The sequence below is a fragment of the Pangasianodon hypophthalmus genome, chromosome 29, assembly GCF_027358585.1.
Source record: "Pangasianodon hypophthalmus isolate fPanHyp1 chromosome 29, fPanHyp1.pri, whole genome shotgun sequence".
NCBI lineage: Eukaryota > Metazoa > Chordata > Actinopteri > Siluriformes > Pangasiidae > Pangasianodon > Pangasianodon hypophthalmus.
This window is the reverse complement of record NC_069738.1, coordinates 11,548,975-11,571,875: the sequence shown is the minus strand read 5'-3', so window position 1 is coordinate 11,571,875 and position 22,901 is coordinate 11,548,975. Positions and strand designations below refer to the sequence as shown.

Here is a 22,901-nt window from a genome sequence, read left to right as displayed (position 1 = left end):
TGTGTGAAAACTCCCCTCAACCCTGTGTAGAATAAGCGGTACAGAGGATGGATGGATAACAATAACTTTTATAAATAGAATTTTACAGAGAAATTCAATTTAGAAAATATATGGAAAATACTTTAAGAAGAAAAAAAAAATAAAACATAATCTGCTCTGACATTCTGCCTCTAAAGTGATGAGCAATTACTCTTTTATATACATGGTTTAATACTGACATCTAGAGCACAAATAATGAATTTGTTCATTCTTTATATTTTTTATTTAATTTCAGGTGATAATGCCAAAGAATACTGACAAGTTGAGTGGTTAGGGTTATTTGAGAATTACTGTTTACTGAGTCTCCCATGCTTGCTACATATATAAAAGATTTTGGATGGGCATAACCATTTAGCCGAGTTTCATATTCATATTCATAAATTGCATCTTGAAATGATATAGAACAAACATTCGGAATACAAACAGCAAAGCCATACTATGTCATATATAAATCAATATAAACCATACATTTTATATACACTGTATATAAGTTATAGATAGAAATGAGTCTAAAATACAGATAGAAAACAATATACAAACATATATACACTCACTAGCCACTTTAATAGGAACAACTGTACTCCTGCTCATTCATGCAATTATCCATTCAGCCAGTCAAGTGGCAGCAGTGTAAAGCATTAAACCATGCAGATACAGGTCGAGAACTTTAAACATCAGAATGGAAAAAAAATGTGATATTCATGACTTTGACCATGGCGTGGTTGTTAGTGCCAGTTGGTATGTTTTGTGTATTTCAGAAAGTGCTGATCTCCTGGAAATTTCACACACAACAGTCTTTAGACTTTAAACAGAATGGTAAGAAAAACAAAAATAATCCATGAGTTGCAGTTCTGTAGGCATAGTTGAAAGAGGTTGGAGAATATTAGCTAGACTGGTTCAAGCTGACAGGAAGGTTACGGTAATTCAAATAACCAGTCTGTGGTGAGCTGAAAAGCATCTCAGAAAGCACAATATGTCAAACCTTGAGGAGGATGGGCTACAACGGCAAAAGATCACACTTCTGTCAGCCAAGAGTCAGGAATCCGAGACCCAGCCTGCTTTGAGTCAACAGTTCAAGCTGGTGGTGATGGTGTAATGGTGTGAGGAATGTTTTTGGCACACTTTGGGCCTGTTAATACCACCAATCAATCGCCATTTGCATGTCACAGTCTATCTGAATATTGTTGCTGACCACATACATTCCTTTATGGCCACAATTTATCCTTCTTATAATGACTACTTCCAGCATGATAATGTGCCATGTCACAAAGTCATCTCAAACTGGTTCCACAAACATCATATTAAGTTTAGTGTACTTCGGTGGCCTCCCCAGTCAGCAGATCTGCAAAACGGGAGGTTTGCAACACGAATGCGCAGCTGACAAATCTGCAACAATTATGTGATGCAATCATATCAACATGGACCAGAATCTCAAAGGAATGTTTCCAACACCTTGTGGAATCCATGCCATGAAGAATTGAGGCCGTTCTGAGAGCAGCGAGGGTCCTATGTGATATGGTGTTCCTAATAAAGTAGCCTGTGAGTGTATGTTGTATCTCTTATGTATCATTTTGGAGATGTTAGACGGTACAGTCCACGTTGGTCAGGTGGACAGTACAGTCCACGTTGGTCAGGTGGACAGTACAGTCCACGTTGGTCAGGTGGACAGTAGCTCCAGTTGAACAGCTGCCAAATGCCAACTCAATACCTGATATCAACTCCAGACCTTTTATCTGCTTCATTTGTCTTGAAGTAACGAGGGAATGGACCACGCCTGGTCAATTAACTTCTTGTCAGTCAATTGTCCAAATACCTTTGAGCCCCTGAAAATGGAGGTACTTAGTTGAAAATGGCTGTAATTCCTAAATGGTAAATGCCATATTTTTGTGGAACCTCTTAAAATAAAGCTTTAAATCTACACTTCAATCACATCTTGACTGTTTTATTTCAAATCCATTGTGGTGGTGTATAAAGGCAAAATCACAAAAACTCCATCACTGTCCAAATACTTCCGGACCTGACTGTATTTATGTGTATGTGTATGTGTATGTGTGTGTGTGTGTGTGTGTGTGTGTGTATATTGCTCTGACAGTCTCCCTAAAAAGCAACCACCTGCATGGCTCAATGCTGTCATCTAGAGCATGAAGAAGGAAAAACACCCAGAAATTGTTCATTCTCATTTTTTTTTATTTCATTTTGAGTAATAATGGAATATTGAACATTTCAGACAGTACCCAATTTAATACATATTTTTGAAATGGTTTTATTGCTTACCAATTTTTCCAGTAATGCTGCTGTTTATAGGCACCCAATATTTCATCCAGGCTAGCTACATGATGAGGTGTTAAATTGAAAAGAAGTTATCAGTCAGACTGTTTCTTGTGATTTAAACAACCATAAGTTGTCTTTTGCCAAACCATGTGAGCGAGAAATAATTCTCAAGAGGCTATTGATTAAAAAAGAAAAAAGAAAAAAGAAAAAAAAAAGCATAGCTAGCTGTCAGTCTGGTGCCAGTGTGTGTATATGTAACATGAGCTACTTTAAACTGCAGGTATTTTGTACAGTTCATCAAAGAGGCACTCAGTGGTGCTATAAAGTTCACACAACACCATCAGCCAAAAAAAAGGAGTAGCCCAGTTAAAGTTAAAGTAATCTCTGCTTAAATACAATCATAGCTCTGCTGACAATGAGAACCAGGTAAACATGTCAGAGGATACATTATCTGCATATTTTCTCTAATCAAATAGGAAAAAAAGAAAGATAACACAGCGGACAATAAACCCATGCTATAAGCTTTAAATATTTATAGTATATGCATATAATCTTATTACCTCATTTCATGTTACTAAAAGCTTTTCTGCCATTGATTGATTAACAGAATACATGGGAAATAACTTTCCATATCCAAATACAGCACAATAAGAAAATACTATACAGACCTCTTCTCATATGTAACCCAGCAACACTACTAAGTACATAAATTAAAATAAAAATAAAGCATACTGACAAATGAGTGGTTTTGGTTATTTGAGAATTACCGTGTGTATGGAGTCTACCGTGCTTACAATGTATATCAAAAATGTTGGATGGACACAACCATTTAGCTGAGTTTCATATATTCTAGTGAGAAATTGCATATAGAAATGATACAAACACATAAAATACAAACTCCAAAGCCATACAAGGTCATATATAAATCAATATAAACCATACATTTTTTTTACAGTGTATATAAATTATAGATAGAAATGAGTCTAGAATACAGATAGAGAACAATATACATACAGATATATGTTGCATCTACATATCTACACAATTACACTGAATCTCGTTTTCTAAATGCTCAGCTTTCCTATGTATCTTATGTTTTAGAGATGTTAGACGACTGTGTCCATCTTGGTTGTGTTTGGTCCGGCCTAGACACTGGAACTAGAGTCTTTTCTCTGATAGAGTTCTCTCTGATACTCTAGAAGCCTTTTCTTTCCAAGTGCTCTTGGGTGTCGCATCACTATCTGTAGACGTCTGCGTGGTATGCTTGATTGTAGCGCGTTTGTGGATGTGTGTGGGATTTTTTTCCAAACGCTTTCTTTCTTTTCTTTGAGATATAGACTTCCAGGTTGTCAAGGGTGCACTCAGAGCATCACTTTTTTTATCATCAGATTCTTCAGTTTCCTGGTTTTGTCCTCCAGGGGCAGACCCGTATTGTATTACGTTGTTTGAAGAACTTGTTTTTTCCTCCTTGCCCAGCTCAGCTAAGGCTGTCTGGGTCATGCTGGGGTTCAGTTTTGACCGGTGCACATGCAGACCAGAGCTGATTGTAGGAATCTGAACCATCTGGATCCCCCCTATGGGGATCATGAGGCTGAGGCTGGAGCTTGGAGTCTGAGGTTGGGAATGCAGAGGCAGGTGGCTGAGCACTCGTTGGCCTTCCCTGGCCTGCCCATGCCTGAAGAAGAGCAACTCGGCCTGATGTTCTCTTCTCTGAGCTCTACTCGTCTTCTCCTGGAAGGCAAACAGAAGGACATTTGTGAGTCAAATCACTAAATCAGGCTGGTATTGCTTCACCGCTGCTATTTTGATAGAACTGAAAACAGCTGTCATCTTTATTTCAGGTAAGGGGAACATTAGTTATAACCGGAAAGATACATTAAGTAATGCCATGGGTTTAATCTTAGAAACACAAGCGCTGCCCTAGTCCGAACCCACTTTGTCATACTAACAGAGGCTAAACATGCAGGTGTATACTCTGTTTGGGTTTGGCATTAATTATAAGTAAAGAGCAATGGCCTGCTTTCTTAATAAAGGCATGAGTCCAAAATAACAGGCTGTGTACTTTTGGTATCAGTATATTTGTTTTGGAGTGTTTGGTTTGGATAGATTTGGCTATGTAGCCCAGAAATTGCTGTGTGCACAAATAAAAACTGCCGTACTATATGGGGAGTAAAATAAACTTGGCCAAAGAACTAAACATGGACATCTCTTTATCCATGTACCCTTGCTGTCTAAAGCCAATACTGTGCAAAGTAAGATAACCTAAATAAAACACTAACAATGTCCTGTCTGGGTCAAATTTACCCATTTTAATGACTACAAGTTGAACAAAACAATAGGAGTATTGAAAAAAGGATCAAGGTGCATATCTAAATGTATACTGAAAACAAACATATTTTATTTGTATTACAGGTATTACTGACAGATCAAGTCAAGTAGATCTTTATTATCATCACAGCCATATACAGTGTGCAGTGCACAGTGAGATGAAATAACGTTTCATGTATGACATTAAGTGTTGACAGGACACAAGTGACAAATGACAAAAGACAGATGACAAATTAAAGGGATAAAAACGCCATAAAGTGTCTTAGTAAGGTGTTCAGTGATGACAAGCCACTAGAACAGCTTCAGTGAACCTTGGCATAGATTCTATGCCAAGAAATTCCCTCAGTTGGTGCTACTGGAGAGTGCTGTCTAACAGATCAGTCCCAAATCTCCCATAGGTGTTCAATTAGGTTGAGCACTGATGACTGTGCAGGCCATTGCATACTGCATGACATACTGTACATAATTTTAATTTTCATTTACATCACTTATTAATCAATTCCCAGTGATTGGGGGTATATCATCCTGGAAGAGATCACTCCCATCAGGATAGAAATGTTTCATCACAGGATGCAGTGACTCTTCTCTTTAAGGGAACAAGAGCACTCAAACCATGATAGCAAAATGGCTCACACAGCATAACAGAAGCACCACTTTTCCTTTAATTTGCCACCCGTCTGCAAGTCTTGATCATTTTAACCTGAGAGTAACAAGCTGCAAACATTAGGAAATCATGATCTTAGTGTTATAAGGTTGTAATCTGCTTTGAGAATAAATTTTATTATAATCTGTTTCAAAGGAACATCCATTGCTAATTAGTGAACTCAACATGACTGTTAAAGTCCAACTGTGCTCCCTGGATGAATGTCACATGCTGTCCCAGTTAAACAGTAGGAATGGCAAGAAGCCAAAATAAGCAAGCAGGAATAAAACTCACCAGCTTGCCCTTGGAATTGACTGTATTGGTTGAAAACTTTGTTAAATCTCTGTGTCTGCTGGCCCTCTGTTGAACGGTCACGCTGGCCCCAAAACTGGAGCTTTGTGGACTGCTTGGAGACTTGGGACATATGGGAGAAATGGCACGAACTGGGGACAGGTGTCTTAGTGAGAAAGGTGAGACAGGTCGGGTAGATGGGGAAAGAGAGGACTGGCAGGGAGAAGGAGAGAGGCTAAGCCGGGGAGAGAGACAGCGTAAAGGGGACACGTCCCGTCGTGGGGAGCATGGACGACCAGGGGATAAATGAAGGCCAGGAGAAAGACTGCATATGGGGGAAGAAGACATTGCTGCAGTGGTGGTCTCTACATATGAAGATGTGTTTGGACGCAGCTGTCTGGACTCATTTGTCTTCACCAAAACTGCAGGATTTGATGCGGACTGACATCCTGGACCTTCACTACAGACAGATATCCTCACAGATGAGGCAGAGGATTGTGATGTCTCCTCATCAGCTTCCTCATTGTCATCCTCTTCCTCATCCGTGTCCTCAGCATCAGAGAACTGGTGCTCCTCAGTGACTTCTGGCACAATGAAACTTTCCTCAGCACCACCTACAGGAAAAAGCACACCAGAATTTCCTTTTTTTTCTTTCTTTAATTGGTTTTGTACATTTTGCTCTGGTATTGTGAAAGATAGTGGTTTTGCGAGCACCTCCTTCTTCTGTGTCTGGCTCACTCAGCACAGGACCAGGAGTGGTCCCCTCAGGACAACGCTTCCCATGAGCCTTTGACTTCATATGTTTGGTTAGATTCCCTGTAGAGTACACAGCAAAAATAAAGAGGGTTAGTGCTGCAGGGAAGAACACCTAGGGCTAGTGTCTACTGTGATCCAGTGTTTTGCATTGTATTTAATATTTAATAAGACGTTATAAATACAGTTATAACAAACAATTACATAAACAAAGACAAATGTTGAATAAATGTGTTGAATAAATGTGAATAAATGTATTTTTTGCTTGTATTTTGCAATTTGTATTTATTTAATTATATTTAGAGTTTCTAAACTGTAAAATAAGTAAAATGCTTAATACAACCATAATCATAATCATACCATAATCAGTATTTTCTTACTCAAAAAACCCTTTGATTTACGATTAAATAGTGTATATACGCATGTAAATGTTTATCCAATAAATTTTGTGCAAGTTAGACTTTCTCGTCCTCCAGGTGCTTGGCTACAATGCATAAGAGGAGAAGTACAGAAGTATTAGCAACCAGATTACTGCCCCAGGCACAACTAATACAACTAATAATACATGCAGTGCAGGGCAGCAGAAGAGATGTTACTATAATCTAATGGTGTGGACTTCAACAGATTGCCTTTGGTTTTGAAAGCGAAGTTGCAGTGCTGGCAGACATAGGGCCGAGCATCAGTGTGTAGTCTGATGTGTTTCCGCAGCATGCTGGGCTTTTTACAGCGGATCCCACACTCTTCACACACATAACGGCCTCTCCCACGTCCCCGCACGTACACGTACTCCTCACTCGACCTGTAGCTAAAAGAACATTTTCAGTCATTTAAAACACTGGACAAGAAATAAGGTCTAGCCCACTTATCAGTTAGGAAAGATTAATAGAAACAAATAAATCAAATTATATATTTTAAATAATATTACACCATTCCACGAACATACGGTAAGTCAGAAAGTTGTTTTGTACTGATAGCTGTACAGTACTACTGGCTACTACTGAAATGATTTTTGTGGTATGCGCCTGAATTGATGCATATTATAGCCAAGAACAACAGCAAATCTTAATAGGGGATTATTCATTATTACAAATATTTTGGTGAAAAATAATAGACTTACTGGACATTCATGGGGAAAATATACTTTTTAAATAAATGATGTTCTTTTTTTTACTTTCATTTTCATCCAGTAATTTTGATAATTGGATCTGAATAATGAAAATGTATAACATATCATGACTGTGCATGCCTGCACAAACCATTTAACTCAAAATGGAGGTTATTAGAGCTGGCGGTACTTCATAACGGCATTCCTTTTTATAGTATTAAACTTTTAAAACATTAGATTTTAGTGAGTAAGGCCTCACAAAATGGAACATAATATTGTTACAAACGCTACCAGTGTAGACACCTAGAAAGTAGGGGATTATAGACTGCAGGACATACTGTGTACACTGTCTTGTACAGTTTCAAGGTTGATTTGACTCCAGATCTATAGCACCTGCACAGACAGCTTTTAAAATCAGTTTTTAAAAAAGGAAACCAGTATATTTGGCCAAGACCTTCCTTCTAAATGCATACACAGAGACATGCAGACACATGGACACAAACTCTGACTGGGTGTCCACCCGTGGGTGTGTTCAGAGAGTCCCAAAATGGGGCCTCCACTTTACCTCAAACAGAGAACCATTTATAATGTCAAGAATCTAGGCCCCCCTCATTCCAAGCCCTTCACCACCCACACCTCCCAGCTTAAACATGGGGTGCCAGGACTGTTGCCCAGAGTCTACATAGTGTATGTATGCCAACACAAACAAGTAAGAGGGAGGGAAACCCTGCCTCAATCCAGCTGCTCTGAAAATATTACCAATTGCTGGACAAGACCACTACACCACCTTTCTTATTAATAACAATGATAACAGTGTGCAAACTAAAAAACTTTTAGCTTTATGTCATTCTGTTATTTACTTAGTGGTTTAAGCCCTGAAAAGAACATCAATGTTTACCATGTAGTAAAGCTGAAAAGACTAGGCAAAGTCACTGCTATACAAACGAGCTACAGTTTCAGTTTCAATATTCCAAGTTGTTAAATCATTCATGTGGGGGGTTGTGAAAGGGCCTGGAAAAATTAAGGCCCATCTGATTTAATGTAATTCTGTGCTGAACCTAAGACATTAGGGTGGTAATGCAATGCCACTGTCTGTATCTGTATCTGTTTAGTGCTCCAAATATATGTATCTGTGTCTGTACTCGGATTTGAACAGATCTGAATCAGAAACACTAAAAAAAAAAACAAGGCCTGCTGGAAAAACTACTAATTTTCAATTGTCTTTCAAAACTACAAAACCTTTCCAAAATCAGGAAAATATTGTGTATAGTTGACAACAATAGCCACCTAATAATATTTTATCAGATTTACTTCAGTTTGTTACATTACAGGAAGATCAGAAAAGTTCACTGGAAACGCTATCGGAATCTACTACAAAGTCGGGACACAGTGCTGCTGCTAGTCTAAATGGAGTCCGTTAAGCAGCACTCATTATAATGCCCCTATGATTTTCCAAGAAGATTATCAATAAGTGAAGTTGAATAATGACAAATAGCATATACAGTACAGTATATCTGTCCTGTGGTGGCTCTATGTTAGAAACGTGGTTTTATTTTGGAGCTAAATAAGGGAGTGTTTAGGTTAGACTACTGGAGTAAACCACTGACAATAGACCTAAAATGAATAGTCCACCTCCTACACATAGCTGTTTAAAAACCATTATCTGTTCATTCTGAATAATGTACGATGTATTTCATTACATCCCTACAAGGCACACAGTTGCGCATCCCATGAGAAACAAGTACCTTCATTATCTTATTTCGTGCATCAACTATTTTGTGCTTAAGTCTAAAACAGCACAAGAACCATGTTCTGACACTTCCTCATCACAGTCAGCAAAAAAAAAAAAATTGGAACATTAAAAATGTCTGAGCATCTTATCAGCTCTTATGACCTCAAGAAAACAATGAGCAGTCTGCTGCTTGGCTGATTGATGAGTCAACCTCACAGCGTCTGCATTAATTGTGAGATCAAGTCACTGTGGAGAATATTTTGTGCAAGCACTCACTGTGAGGGAAAGACACAGATGGCTGCTTTCATACACAGACATGACAATTTGTCTGTGAAACTCATAAACCTCAAGGGTGCAGTCACAAACAACTACATCATGGGACAGCTTTCAGCAACAAAATGGGGAGCAGCATAAATGACCATGTTTGCACATTATTTAAATAAAAGCAATAGCAGGAGTGATCAGTAGATTCACCACCATTCTTCATCTACTTTGATACTTCTTCCATCAACGCTGTTATTTCTACATAACACTGTATATCAGTTCTTTAAAAACTAAAACTATGTTATCTAAAAATACAGCTGTGCCCTTCTGCCTCTCTCTGCCTATCCGGAGCTGAATGACCAAAATCATTTATGCAGTTTGGCATCAGCAGGGCTCTGCGGGATTTGCATGAGAGAGGAAGTAAACGCCAGGCTAGGTAGTTTCCTGGCTCAAGCCACGTAACAGAAGGTCTGTGTTGGCTCTGACAGCAAAGCAATCTCCTGGAGCAGAGGGGGCAAGAACAACACAGCACAGCGCACTGAAATACCGGTGACAAAAGTACAAACATGACCAAGGTACACAGCGCAGGCACTATAAAATATGGAAAAACACTAACAAAGGACATAAGGCTTCTGAAAATTACTGTACTGTGAAATCATGCCATACTACTCGAGCAATATTATAACAAAACACTTGATTTTAGCAATATACACTATGTAATTCCAAGACATCCTGATATTCAGACTCACTGATATCAAAATCAGAATCAGTGAGTTAATATATAATAAACACCATGTAGACCATTTGCAGCATTTCTGTTTTAAAAAATACTAGTAGAACTCGACGGGACCTCCACTACCAACAAGTCTAGTCCTTTCAGACATTAGTCCTTGCTGTGACCTTGATCCTCTTTGGATCAATTCCAAAATCTAATCAGTTTAACAGCTGGTTACAATGAACATTCAATACAAATCCTCAAGACAAACAGTCAACCACTCTTGCTTGAGAAATCATGATTATGAGAGTGACGGAAGCATAAAAACAACTGCAAATCAATTTTTTACACTTGTGTTACAGGTTATTTAGAATGTCTGTTCATATTTTTGTCTCCCTGTTTGTCTGACTGACCTAGAAACCATGTTAAAATTTTGCATACTAGGCATAGTAGAGATTCACAAACATTGTAATTGTTGAACTACCTCAAAATGGAAGTGCGTCTTACCCTCCTTCACAAATTTGTACCCGGAGGATCTCGTTGTATTTGGAGGTAGACTGTGCTTCCTCTTCTCCCTCTTCCTTTGGTGTCTTTTCTGCCTTTCTCAGCTCAGCTTTCTGGATCTCTGTGGGGTCTATGGGCTGTATGGCATGTACCTATACTCGAGAGAGACACGGGCAAGTTCACCAACCCTGCTCCGGGTGCCCAGGGAGACAGAGATGAGGGAATTCACTTTCAACATTTTGCAGAAAGTATTATAAGTGATTTTGACTCTAAAGAGTCAGGTAAGTCACTCCTAAAAACATACTAAACTCTACCTTTCCTTGTCACTGAGAAAGATGTACCCTCAAAGGTGCATTTAAATCATTTTAAATGTACCCTATATTCATGTATCCAGATGAAAGATACACACTAAGGGTACAAAAAACATACCCTTGAGGGTACCACTCTATCAACATGGAAAGGTTGTTGGGTCTACTTTAAAAAAAAAAGCATATACTGATCTATATTCCTACACAACATTTCATTATTATTTTTTAATAAGCCATCAAGGTCATATAATACAATATACGGCCAAATGGTTGTGGGCACCTGACCATCACACCTATATGTGGGCCTTCCTCAAAATGTTGCCACAGAGTTGGAAGCATCAAATTTGCCTGCACAGAGGCCTGATCTCAAACCCATTGACCACCTTTGTGCCCAAGGCCTCCTCATTCAACATCACTACCTGACCTCACTAATACTCTTGTAGCTGAATAGGCAAATCACCACAGCCACGCTCCAAAATCTAGTGGAAAGCCTTCCTGGAAGAGTGGAGGTTATTATAACAGCAAAGGGGGAACTAACTCTTGGATGGGATGTTCAGCAGGCACATATGAGTATTAAGGTCATGAGTCCACAATCATTTGACCATATAGTGTATATAAATACTTTGCATATTTTCTCATACTTCTCATACATAGTACTCATCCAGGAGTTTCTACATTTACCTCAGCCTCCTTGCGATCCCTGGTGTCAGGTGCTGCAGGTTTTCCCACTGTGGAGGGAGGCATTGCTGCTGTAGTGTAGGTAAAAGGAGTATGTCTTTGCTTGCAGTACACTAGGGAGAGTACATCTTTGCTGGTTAGCCCTGGAGGGTTTGGATTTCGAGTACTTATGCACCAAGTAGAATAGACTGAGTTCTGGTTGTCATCTTGGGCAGACGGATTGGGTTTGACGTAATTTAGATAGCACCAGCTAATTGCAAGATTTGTGTCAAGAGAAGTATATGAAGTCTCTTTTTTGTTTATGGGGACTACAATACTTTCAGTGCACAACTGAGAGTCTTCTTTTTTGCTGGAAATTAAACTACTTGTATTGCTCTTTGCATTGTCTGTGTCCTCCTCCTCTTCCTTCACTCGTTTCTGTTGTTGACTATCAGGGGTGAGTTCCACACTGCTTGTTGGGGACAGTACCCGTTTATTTCCCCCTACACTGGAGGATTTGGATCCCTCAGCTACTGGTGTTTGATCTTTGAAATCAAACCTAGATCCTATGGATTCTAATCTTAAACCAGAGCAGCTAGGATCCTGAGATGTTGCAACAATTGTCTGTGACAGAGTAGTGTAAACAGAATTGGCATGGGCAGGTAAGCCTGAATAAAGGCGAACAGGCACTCTCTGCATCCCAGGAGGCCTCAAAAGCTCTTGGCTTGGAGTAATATCAAGATGGGGATGGTAATGATGATAATTGGCAGTTGACTGGCCAACATCATCCTCTATGGGGATCTCAAGCTTAAGACCTGAGGACATTGAGTAGTAATGAGCTCTTGCAGCACCTGACAGGCAGTGTAGACTTTCCATGACTGTATGATCATCTGTATGAGTCACTGCAGTTAAAGGAGTAACAAGTTTATGAGAGAATGAGGGGCACACTGTATTGCTTAAAGACACATTACGGAATGAAGAAGGCACAGAGGAATGAGATGTGTCAGGGCTGTGTCTAGGTGAAATGCTTGCACTTGGAGACGGGGGATTAACAGTAAGAATTGGCTTTGGAGGTGGATCCTCTTCCTCTGGCTCTCTTACAGCGGAATGTTTAATCAAGAGGCATTTGCGCCTTTCCCTCCAACCTGCAGGTGTTCGATCAGGGGATAAACAGCTGTAATCAAAGGACTTACTTCTGGTCTCAACAATGGGGTTTGTCTGTTGAGGTATATGTGGTGCTTGCTCGGATGCAGACCGTTGCATTTCTCTGTGAGGGTGGTGAGTACTTGAGATTGTTAATGTATGAGGAGCTCTTGACCTTCTAGACACTGTGTCAACATCACTTTTGACAGATTCCTCAAATGATGTGGAATGACTATATCGGTGAGTATCTTGACTTGGACTATGAGGTACAGATAGTGATTCAAAACTTGAGTCTCCAGAGGACTGGGTTGCCTCCGCAAGACGAAGTCTTTTCTTTTTTGGTGGCAACTTCTCAATGGGAAGCTGGGCCAGTGATGGACTTCTCTGGGGCCACTGGAAGTCTTCAACTTTTTTTGGCTCTTTAGCTTCAGACACATCTGGATGGAGTGGCACTGTCGTGTTGATATTTGTTTCTTCTGTTACTCGAATTTCTGGTATTTGAACATTGTGTTGGCGAACAAGCTTACGGAAGTTTGGCTTTGTTGTCTGTTCCTTTAAGTAAGTGTGAGTCGAAGGTTCTTGTTTGTTAAATAAACTAGTATGCTGTATCACTGATACTCCTTTTAGAGTGTTCTCCTTCTCCTGTGCCTGCACTGACACCACAGATTCTATGGTGGGCTTTACACATGTTGCAATATATCCTTGTGATGTTATAAAGGTAGATGACAAGGCAGCTGATGGTAAGGCAGGATCATCAAGTTCTAGACTCTCTTCCTTTCTCCTTTTCCGCACCGCTAAGCCACCAACTCGAGTTTTATGAATTGTCCCATGTTCTTCAGCTTGACATGCAGGAATTTCAAGTTGGTGAGATGGCAGGGCAGGGCAGTGGTGGTTCTTATGTGTTTTATATTTTTCCCAGTTGCTGCAAGCAAGTCCACATGCTTCACACTCAAATGGTTCTAGTTGTTTTTGCTTGCAGTCAGACACCATGGAAACTGAGGAATGAAATGGTGAGCTGGAAGAGGGCTGCTCCTCAGTAGTAATTTCAGCACCAATGGGTAACTCAATTGCAGGCTGGCGCCTTAGCATACCATGCCGCCTGTTCTGAGCTGGTTGTTCATCAAATGATTGGCTGTGACGAAAGCTTTGTGAGGCAGCAGAGGATTCAATGCTTGCATCTGATGGTAATGAGTGACTTCTTAAAAGAGGACCAGCGGACAAAGGATTAGCTGGTTGATTGACACTGATTGAGTGCTGTTGAAATTTCTCACAAGGGACACCAAGAGTGATGGAACCACTGCTTTTGGAACTAATTTCTATCTCTTTTGCTCTACGAAGAATTGTATCTTTAGAAAGAGATGACTCAATGCTGCTCCTCCTAGAAAGAGAAAACCTTCTGGGTTTGACACTATCAAGCTTGCTTGTGTCCACAACTGCTTCATTGATGGTGATGAGTTTGGTGATGTGATCAATTACTTGCTTTTTAGGCACTGAGAAAGGGATGCTCCTCCCTTCTGGTTCTGCAGAGTGTTCATCCTGTTGACGAACTGTTCTCTGTAAATGGCCAAGACGGCCAAATTTTCCAAGAATTACCTCTGCATAACTTTTGGCACTTGTGTTTGGCAGACTGTCTTGAGAAACTTCAGTGCTCTCAGAACGAGAAAAATAGCCTGATTCTGTGCTGCCTTTGCTGCCTAGCCCAAATGATGAGGAGGTCTCATCAGATGAGCCCACAGGAGCTCGTCTTCCTTTGCTAAGCCTCATAGCTAGCCTCTTTTTGACAGCATGAGAGTATTCTAGTCCCTGTGACTGCCCTTCGGGGGATATTTCTGTGCAAGAATTTCTTTGAGAGGATATCATCTCTTGATTTTTAATAGTAAGAGATGAAGATAGCTGACCAGTGTCTTCATCTGATTCTGTAACTGGCTCTTCATGACAACTCAGGTTGTCAGGCCCCTGTCTACCTGAAGCCATACCAGCTTTTATCTTATGTGTGTGTGACTTACGGTGCTTGTAAAGGTTACTCTTAGTCTTAAAGGAAAAACCACATGGTGCACAAGGGTAAGGCCTTTCTCCAGTGTGGGAACGTATGTGTTTCTGTAGTACACTGGGCTTGGCACATGCACGGCCACAGTAGGTGCAAACATACTTTCCTGGCTTCTGAGGTTTACGCTCACGTTTTTGTTTTGGTGTGCTTTCTTGTGCCTCCATGGAAGGTTGCTTTGACACTGATGAAGTTGAAGTCTCAGGGCATTTATCAGAAACATCCATATCTTCAGAACTTCTAGTAGCCCATTCTGACTTCCCCCCCTCAAGAGTATCTGCTTCCTGAACATTTCTTTTCTGAAGCCGGAGACGCTTTCTCTCATGACGAAGTCTTTTTGTCTGTCTGGGATGAGATGGTCCATGCTGCTGCTGCTGCTGGGAGCGAGCTGTGGTTGGTTTTGGGTTGTTGAGACAAGACTCATTTTGAGGTTCATGAAGGTGTTCTTGACCTCCTGACTGCTCCCCAGTGCTCAGTTGTCTATGTGAGACCTCCATAAAATGTGGAAAGGGCCTCTGGTAGAATGCCACACCTGGAGACTACCTCACAAACCTTAGATAAAGTAGAATCATTACAGACATAATATGGCCAAAGAAGAACATAGTTTTCTGGGACCTCTAAGCACTAGCTACAGAATTTGAGTGATCCTGAAAAACTGATAAACTTTAATTCATGATGAAAGTGATGCTGTGATAAACTACTTGAGGTTTTCAATCATGCTTGTAAAAGTTATGATCCTATTCTGCCTTTTGTAACTTGTATTGAAGGTGGAATATCAGCGTAACTCCTTCATAGACGTTTTTTTTTCTTGGTATTGGTGTCCTTGGATTGAGTAAACATCAAAAGCTCTTCTTCGTGCAAATGGTGTCACCTCAGAAGTTCTGTAAGATACCACAAACATAGAAATTAAATGAGATGCTCTATGAGCATTAGGAATGCTAATAAATAAACCTACAATGCATACACACAATTCCCATTTTTTAGGTACTCTAACCTTGTAGTTACACTGTTGTTATCAGGTACACCTCTATAGGGACATTTTGTAGGTCAAACATTTACTGATTCTACCCCATCTGTCACTAAGTACAATTTGTGAACCATCCTCTATAATGTCCACTAGTGAGGACTAGAGCTGTTTTTTTTTCCAGGCACAATTTGTGTCATTCTCTCTCATCCTCTAGCCCTTTATGTTTGGCAGACTACTGTAAACTGTGTTTCAAAATTCCAGCAGTGGAGTTGCATCTGATGCACTCACATCATTCATGCCACGATCATGTCAGTGTCACTGCTGTTCTGAAAGTGGCTACCATCCTATGTCCTTTGGTGGTCTTTTTTCAGTGATGGAGCAGATAGTTGCTGACAAAATTGTGCCCAGCAACAGTTGATGGGCTATATTCAGTAGATGGATACCCATTCATTTTTCTAACAAAATCTTAATGAAAATGTCAGTATCCCTTTCGTTCAGTCTTTGAGGAAAAGTTAATTTAAAAAATTATTAAATTTTAGTTTGACTATATATCAAACTAAAATACTCACCGAAAGACTGTTTATTTACTTCTGTTTTTAACGTTGAAATTTCGCAAAAACTATTGTGGCATCCTAACTTTTGCAACTGACTGTTTATATTTATAAACCATTTTTCCCATCAAGAGGCACATTTCCTAAAGCAATTGTACAGGCATTCCTATCTAGCAGAGAAGAAATTCAGATGTGAGCAAATAAACGTTTTCTCACTATTTTCATTTTAATATACACAGGATTCAAGCATCTTCCCTCACTAACCAGCTGGCACTGGTGCCCACGCTTTGCTGCAGGGGTGGAAAGGTGTGGAACCATATGGGATCCTGCTGGTAATGCAAATCTGTGCCAGTAGTGCATTCCAGACTTGTTGTGCTGTGAGTGTATCTGGAGCTGAAAAAATTATTCTTGGTATCCAAAGCTTTTGTCTGCTAGCAGGCTTTTTTTGATTTAGTTGCATTTAAATTTTTCGTTACTGTTACTAAAGAAAGACAATGAGTGCTAAAATTAGATCATATAAATACACTATTTGGCCAAATGTATGTGGATGCCTAACCATGACCCCCATATGTGGGCCTTCCCCAAACTTTTGGCACAAATTTGGAGGATTGTCTAGAATGTCTCTGTAAGCTGTAGCATTACCATTTCTCTTCACTGGAACTAAGAGTCCTAAACCTGTTCCAGCAGGACAATACCCCTCAGCACAAAGCAATGTCCATGAAGACATGGTTTGCCAAGGTTGTGTTGGAAGCACACATGGACTGCACCCCACTGAACACTTTTGGGATGAATTGGAATGCCAACTGCATGCCAAGCCTCCTTGCCCGACATCAGTGCCCAACCTCACTAATGCTCTTGTGGCTGAATGGGCAGTACCTGGTTAGTCCTAAGGTGAGTCCTGTTCGTCATGACATTGTTGGTGTATGTTATCCAGGTGATTCAGGGGTAAAATATAATGCTATTTACATATGGAACTGTGGTTCTATGTTACATCCTTGTCATCCTCTGCCAGAACTTGCCCAGAAGGTTCTAGAGAAAGATGGCTTATATTTATTGCAAATACTGTGTCTTATGTTACAGCTTTGGTGGAAAGTTACTACTTTGCTGGAAACTCTCAGTATGCATGTTCCAGCATACATTAAAGCATCCTGATGATTCTCACCACTGCTGGCAGTTATCTGGGGCTCAGAGAACCATATTTACAGATGTAACTATTTTTATCTGTTTCAAATTGAACCAAGGACCAGTTATAGCCTGTATTTCTTATCAAATATTTTAGTACAGTAAATTAGTATGTAAAGAATAACAGTAACCCCCTATGGAGATACAGTAGAAGGCAACATATTAAGAAAACCATTAATAATACAGAACTCTTAGCTGTTTAAGCAGCAAGCCAATAACTACAATACTATTGACAGATGTATATCAGACAGTTTTTCATGGAATTAGAATAATCTGAACTGTTTACATGTATGTCTGATGATGTTTTTAAAGAAAACAACTAAACTAAATATATATCACTATACTCTAAAGACTTACCAGAGTAAGATGTCTTGGCCATAAACTGGGTGACAACAGAAGTCTGGCTGAGCCTTTTGGGGGTGACAGAGTTTGTCTCTCATTTCCAGCCTAGCAGTTAATAATAATAATAATAAAAAAACATGTTAAACAGCTTTCAATTTAGTTAGCAACATAATTTGGAGAGCTAATGCTAGCTAAAATAGCAGGGCTGATTCACAGGAGTTAAACCTGTACCTCATTGTGTCAACTCCAGGTAGTAGGTATGGTTAAACCCCTTGTCAATTATTTTATCTTATGCCACAATGGAGCTGAATTCTCGAATCTGATTGGTCAGGAGGCCGCAAGGCTCAGACGGTAGTTCCAGCTGTAACATGAACGATAGCATTATATTAATTCGCTTGCTCTTTTATGTTATTATTTCTATACTAGTACTATCATACACAGGGACTTGGTATGATGGACACTCCACTATTTTTATTATTAAATGGATTAAAAAAAACAGTTGTTTAATAAAGAAAAACAAATAGTACAATCTTTGCTGTGATGTTTTTTCGAGAAGGAGAGGCTGGTGAGGGAACGACTGTTTATAACGTCTATAACCTAAGTGATCACAGGAACTAATTTGATTCGTGGACATTCCACAACATTAAATCTAAATATAAAGCATTAAAATGCACATGTCAGTCATTAATAAATTAAACATTGTAATCATTGGCAAATCACTGTAGTATAAGCGGAATAACACACTCCAGAACATGCTGTATCACACCATCCTGACGTGGATTGTTTTCTTACAACCGCACAATCTCTGTGTGTGTTATTCCTTACTAATCTTGAGTACTATTATCTCTAGCTTCTGTGGTGAACTCACTATTGACTAGGATGAGGGTTTTTTTTCTGTCGTTTGCGTCCAGCCAGGTTTGATTTTTGCAGGACTATACTGCTGGTACGTGACATAAAAACATTCAGTATACAAATCGGAATTAGGGATTTGCTTACATCAGCTACTTGATTTACCACAACCAGAGAAACTTCTTTTCTGCTCATTCAGTTTCTTGATCGTAGGCAGATGAATGTGAGGACAGCGAAGCTAATTTCAAACCCAAAGCACGTCAATTTTGCACCTTTGTGGTTCTGCTTATAATACAATCTGATTATAATCAGTATATCTTTTTGCAATAGGTAAAACTGGCAGCATTCAGTAGTGCACAAAACTGCACTTTCACCTTAGTTCTGTTGCTTGCTGTGATTGTGATGAACCTAGAACCTTTTGAAATCGTGACAAATGTGGTCAAAATGTTATGCTTTCTCATTCCTATCCTCTTTTACTATAACTTCCGCTGTCATTGAGTTGTTTACATTGCCAGCGAGATGCCACTGCCAATTATTATGTGACCTGAAACACCCAGTCCTGAGCAGGTGGAATTTGGAGGGTTTTATAGCATCTGACTATAATTGCAATTTTTACCTTTACACCTTCCAAATACATGTGTGATGAAATTAATTTGACATTCAATATTATTTTTATATGGTTTTGAAGTTAAAGAAATAAAAACGTTTTCTCATAATGTTAGTTAAAAAGCACTCTCTTTATAAGACATTTCCACTATAAAATCAAATGACACTCAAATCCCCCACAAAAACCATTTTCATTTGATACCAAATGTTGAAGTTCAAAATTTGTTGGTAGCCCAATCACCACCAGTTGCGGGAAAAGTCACAGCTTAATGTCTGCAGACTATTTGAATTGCACCACTAAAGAGAAATGGATGGATATTTAAGAGATGGTCTGTTTGTGCAGGTGGAAACTTGGAAGCAAAACAGAAGGCATGACTGTTCTTCACACATGTTCTTGATTAGGAGGCAGAAATATCACCTGACTCAAAATGTGTTATGAAGCCTCACAGTGGAAATAGATGAAAATCCTCATAGGTAGCCTGCTCAGCACAGCCTTTAGTCTTCATGGGATACTGTACATATTGTACCGGCAGCAGACAGAGATCACAGGTTTGGATCACAATTTTTCAGGTTTCATGGTATAAAAGTTATTTTGGACACACTGTGAAGTGTTCTGAGTCTGAATGCAACACAAAACTAGAACCACACGAGTTCAATAATCACAAAGCAAAGGACCTGTGTGCACTTTCTACCAAGGTCAAGGCTAAATGTTACAAAATCCCAAAAGACAAATGATAAGTTTTGCAAAGCAGAAATAAACATAGCTATACATGTCAAATGATCGCGTTTAACAAAACCACATATGTCGTTCAATATGGTTAATCAATAAAAAAAACAAAATATGGTGCTTAAATGTTTTTTGGAAATCTCATCAATCTCTCTCTCTCTCTTTCACTAATGGGCACCCAATGGTTGTTCCTATGGCAACGGCCCTAAACCATGCGGCGGCAGATGGAAGCAGAGCTGGAGGGCTAAATTTATCTCACAGCATCCTCGCTGACTACACAGAGAGAATGTAGCACCCTTCATCACCACCACCACCACCACCACCCCTCTTTCACTTCTCTCACTCCCTCATCTTCCTCAACCATAAAATGACCAACATACAACAACCATTAGAAATGTTCCTTTCCAAATCTGACCAAAAACGCTGGAGTGGTTTTAGCAATTTAAGAAGAAATAATCGGTTGAAAAACAGAAGACAAACTATATTCCTCATATTGTTAATCTATCCTTTCGGCTATAACAGTACTTTCATAATACATAATACATTTGTGGACATGATATTTTGGTGTAGTGTTCTGTAAAGAATCATCTTCTTAACCTCAAGCAATGCAAATGAGGACCAAACAAAAGTGAGCTACAACAGTTACACAATGTGAAAACGCCTCGCTATTAACAAACAGTGCAGCTCTGAGGCCGCGTTGCTTTTACTGATGTCATTCCCAAAGAAACAGAACAAATTCTGCCTCCTGCATTGCAGAATGCCATCCTCTCTTTCTGCTGCTCTGGTAGCTTATCACAGATGCAACATTAACAAGGCATTGACTTGACAGTAAGAGCTTCATCAGCACCATGCCAGTGTCGATTCCTCTGGAGACAAAACCCCTGTGCTGACATTAAACAGTATCTGAACGCACACGCGCACACACACACACACACACACACACACAAACACACACACACACGCACACATGCGCAGCGGACAAACCTCAAGTCGCCCCAGGACTCATTCAGCAAACGGGAGTGTGAGGAAAGCAGGAAAGAGGGAGAGACTGAGTGAACCAGACAGTCAGTCCATTCATCTTTTTCGCTGCCTGTTCCGTCTCTACGACACACACCACTCGCACCTCACATGACAAAATCGCACACTTTGGATGCACACTGTACCACCACAAGCACAAAACATACCGTGACTCAGTAGAATGGACAATCATGAGCTCTACAGATCAACATAATATCCTTCAAGTGCTAGTAGCCTAACAAAGAATGATGCAGCACCAGCCTCAATGAGATCAGCCACAGAGGAAGGTGAGCTGCAGACAGCCGCACTCTAAAATGAAACTCTAAAATTATCAACATTTATCAGTATTATTACCAGAAAAACAGCAGGTTTTCTTCTTTCCAGCCTGGTTAAAGTCTCGGAGAGGTGAGGCTTTGAATGAGCAGGAGAGAGAACAAGAGTAAGAAAGAGAGAGAGAGAGACTGACCGAGAGAGAGAGAGAGAGAAAGCGAGAGGGGGAGAATGAGATCGAGAGAAAATGTATGAATGAGCCAGTGCGGCTACGAGGCAGAGAGAAGGTGAGATTTCAGTCTGCATACACCGAGCTCACAGGTGACATGATATCCTGCTGTTCATGAGGAGGTTCTCTGCTCATTCTTGATCTATTTAAGTCACAGATATTATGTTAATGATATCAAATTCCTACAGTGTTGCTTTAGATTTGATATTTCACAACTCATTAGTGTGCATGATGTTACTCTCAACCACACAGCAGGTTCATTCACAAAAAAAGAGGAAAGCTGCAGTACTTTTTTCCATAGTGATGACATATTCTGAATGCCGTTTCTCTATGCAGCTCTTGCTTTCATCAGTGCTCGGTAAGAGGCAGGATGGAAAGAATCAGGTCGCAGGTGGAAAAAAAGGGAGGGAGCTCTGGTTAGAGTGGCTCTGGAGAACGTCCACATTTCACTGCCCGGCTTCCCAGACGTGCCATGCTCCAGCTGCAAGAAGCCCAAACACTCTGACATCACTCATCGGGTTTTTTTCCATCCACAACTTTTTGAAGAGGCTGTGTATGTGTGCAAGGAGGGTGAACTGAACTAGCGGCTTAGTGAGGACTGCCTCGCTTTCACACAGTCTCTTCCTCCAGATGGGGGAATATCTGAATCACTACAACAAAGTGAGAAGGCTCAGGCGTGTTAACTACCTGGTCTGGCCAGTTTTTTGATTAACAAATCTTATATTTGATTCATCTAAACTAGGACCACTCTTTTAGGTGCAGATTTATAGAGTCTGTGGCTAGACGAAGGGCAACAAGTAAAATTTAGCAGAGAAGCAATCATTATTAAAGTCAGTATGTGCACAATAAATACACAAAGAGACATCAGAAACTACCATTCAGATGATACAATCAACACGCATGTTCCTTCACTACTTACTGTAGACTGATGCAATTGATGTCCAAATGACCCAATCTAGGCCTTAAGTCAGGCCTAGATTATGTAGAAATGCCAACTGACACACAACCTCTTCCCAAGCCTGGGGATCTCCTTATTGCAGATAAGATGTGTGAAAGGTGTGAATAAACCAGTAAGGTAAATACAGGACAGAAATTATGGCAAAATTTGGCCCAAGTTGCTCATTTTTAACCTCATATCAGGTTAGTGTACAGAAAAACATTACATGAAGCATTCGCCCTGTTATTAGCCATCCATTACAAGAAGTCAATAGAGTAAAACTGACCATGCTGTCTGGTTCAGAAGAATGGTACGCTCTCCCTACCCCGTCAGTTGCAGTGACACTAGTCGATCGTGAGCATCCATGAGCTCATGTGTGCAGAAGAGGGCAGATAGTGCTTGGGCAGGTGTGTATGCACAGGTAACT

General features: G+C 40.0%; 1 protein-coding gene across 6 annotated transcripts in view; it reads right to left on the bottom strand.

Moving 5' to 3' along the window:
- Window positions 1-1,984: 1,984 nt before the first annotated feature.
- Window positions 1,985-22,901, bottom strand: part of hivep3a (HIVEP zinc finger 3a) — a 35,470-nt gene continuing 14,553 nt past the window's right edge. The window contains exons 1-9 of one of the 6 annotated variants that reach the window (XM_026942207.3): window positions 21,393-22,170; window positions 18,071-18,200; window positions 17,855-17,944; window positions 11,635-15,678; window positions 10,649-10,797; window positions 6,955-7,130; window positions 6,287-6,388; window positions 5,576-6,186; window positions 1,987-4,041 (exon numbers count right to left, since the gene is read on the bottom strand). In XM_026942207.3, coding sequence (XP_026798008.2) covers window positions 3,469-4,041; window positions 5,576-6,186; window positions 6,287-6,388; window positions 6,955-7,130; window positions 10,649-10,797; window positions 11,635-15,294 — 5,271 coding nt within the window. In that variant the 5' untranslated portion in view covers window positions 15,295-15,678; window positions 17,855-17,944; window positions 18,071-18,200; window positions 21,393-22,170 and the 3' untranslated portion in view covers window positions 1,987-3,468. Of the gene's footprint in view, window positions 4,042-5,575; window positions 6,187-6,286; window positions 6,389-6,954; window positions 7,131-10,648; window positions 10,798-11,634; window positions 15,679-17,854; window positions 17,945-18,070; window positions 18,201-21,392; window positions 22,171-22,901 lie in introns of those variants that run through there. The other 5 variants (XM_026942206.3, XM_026942209.3, XM_034301641.2 and 2 more) reach the window with 5 other exon arrangements.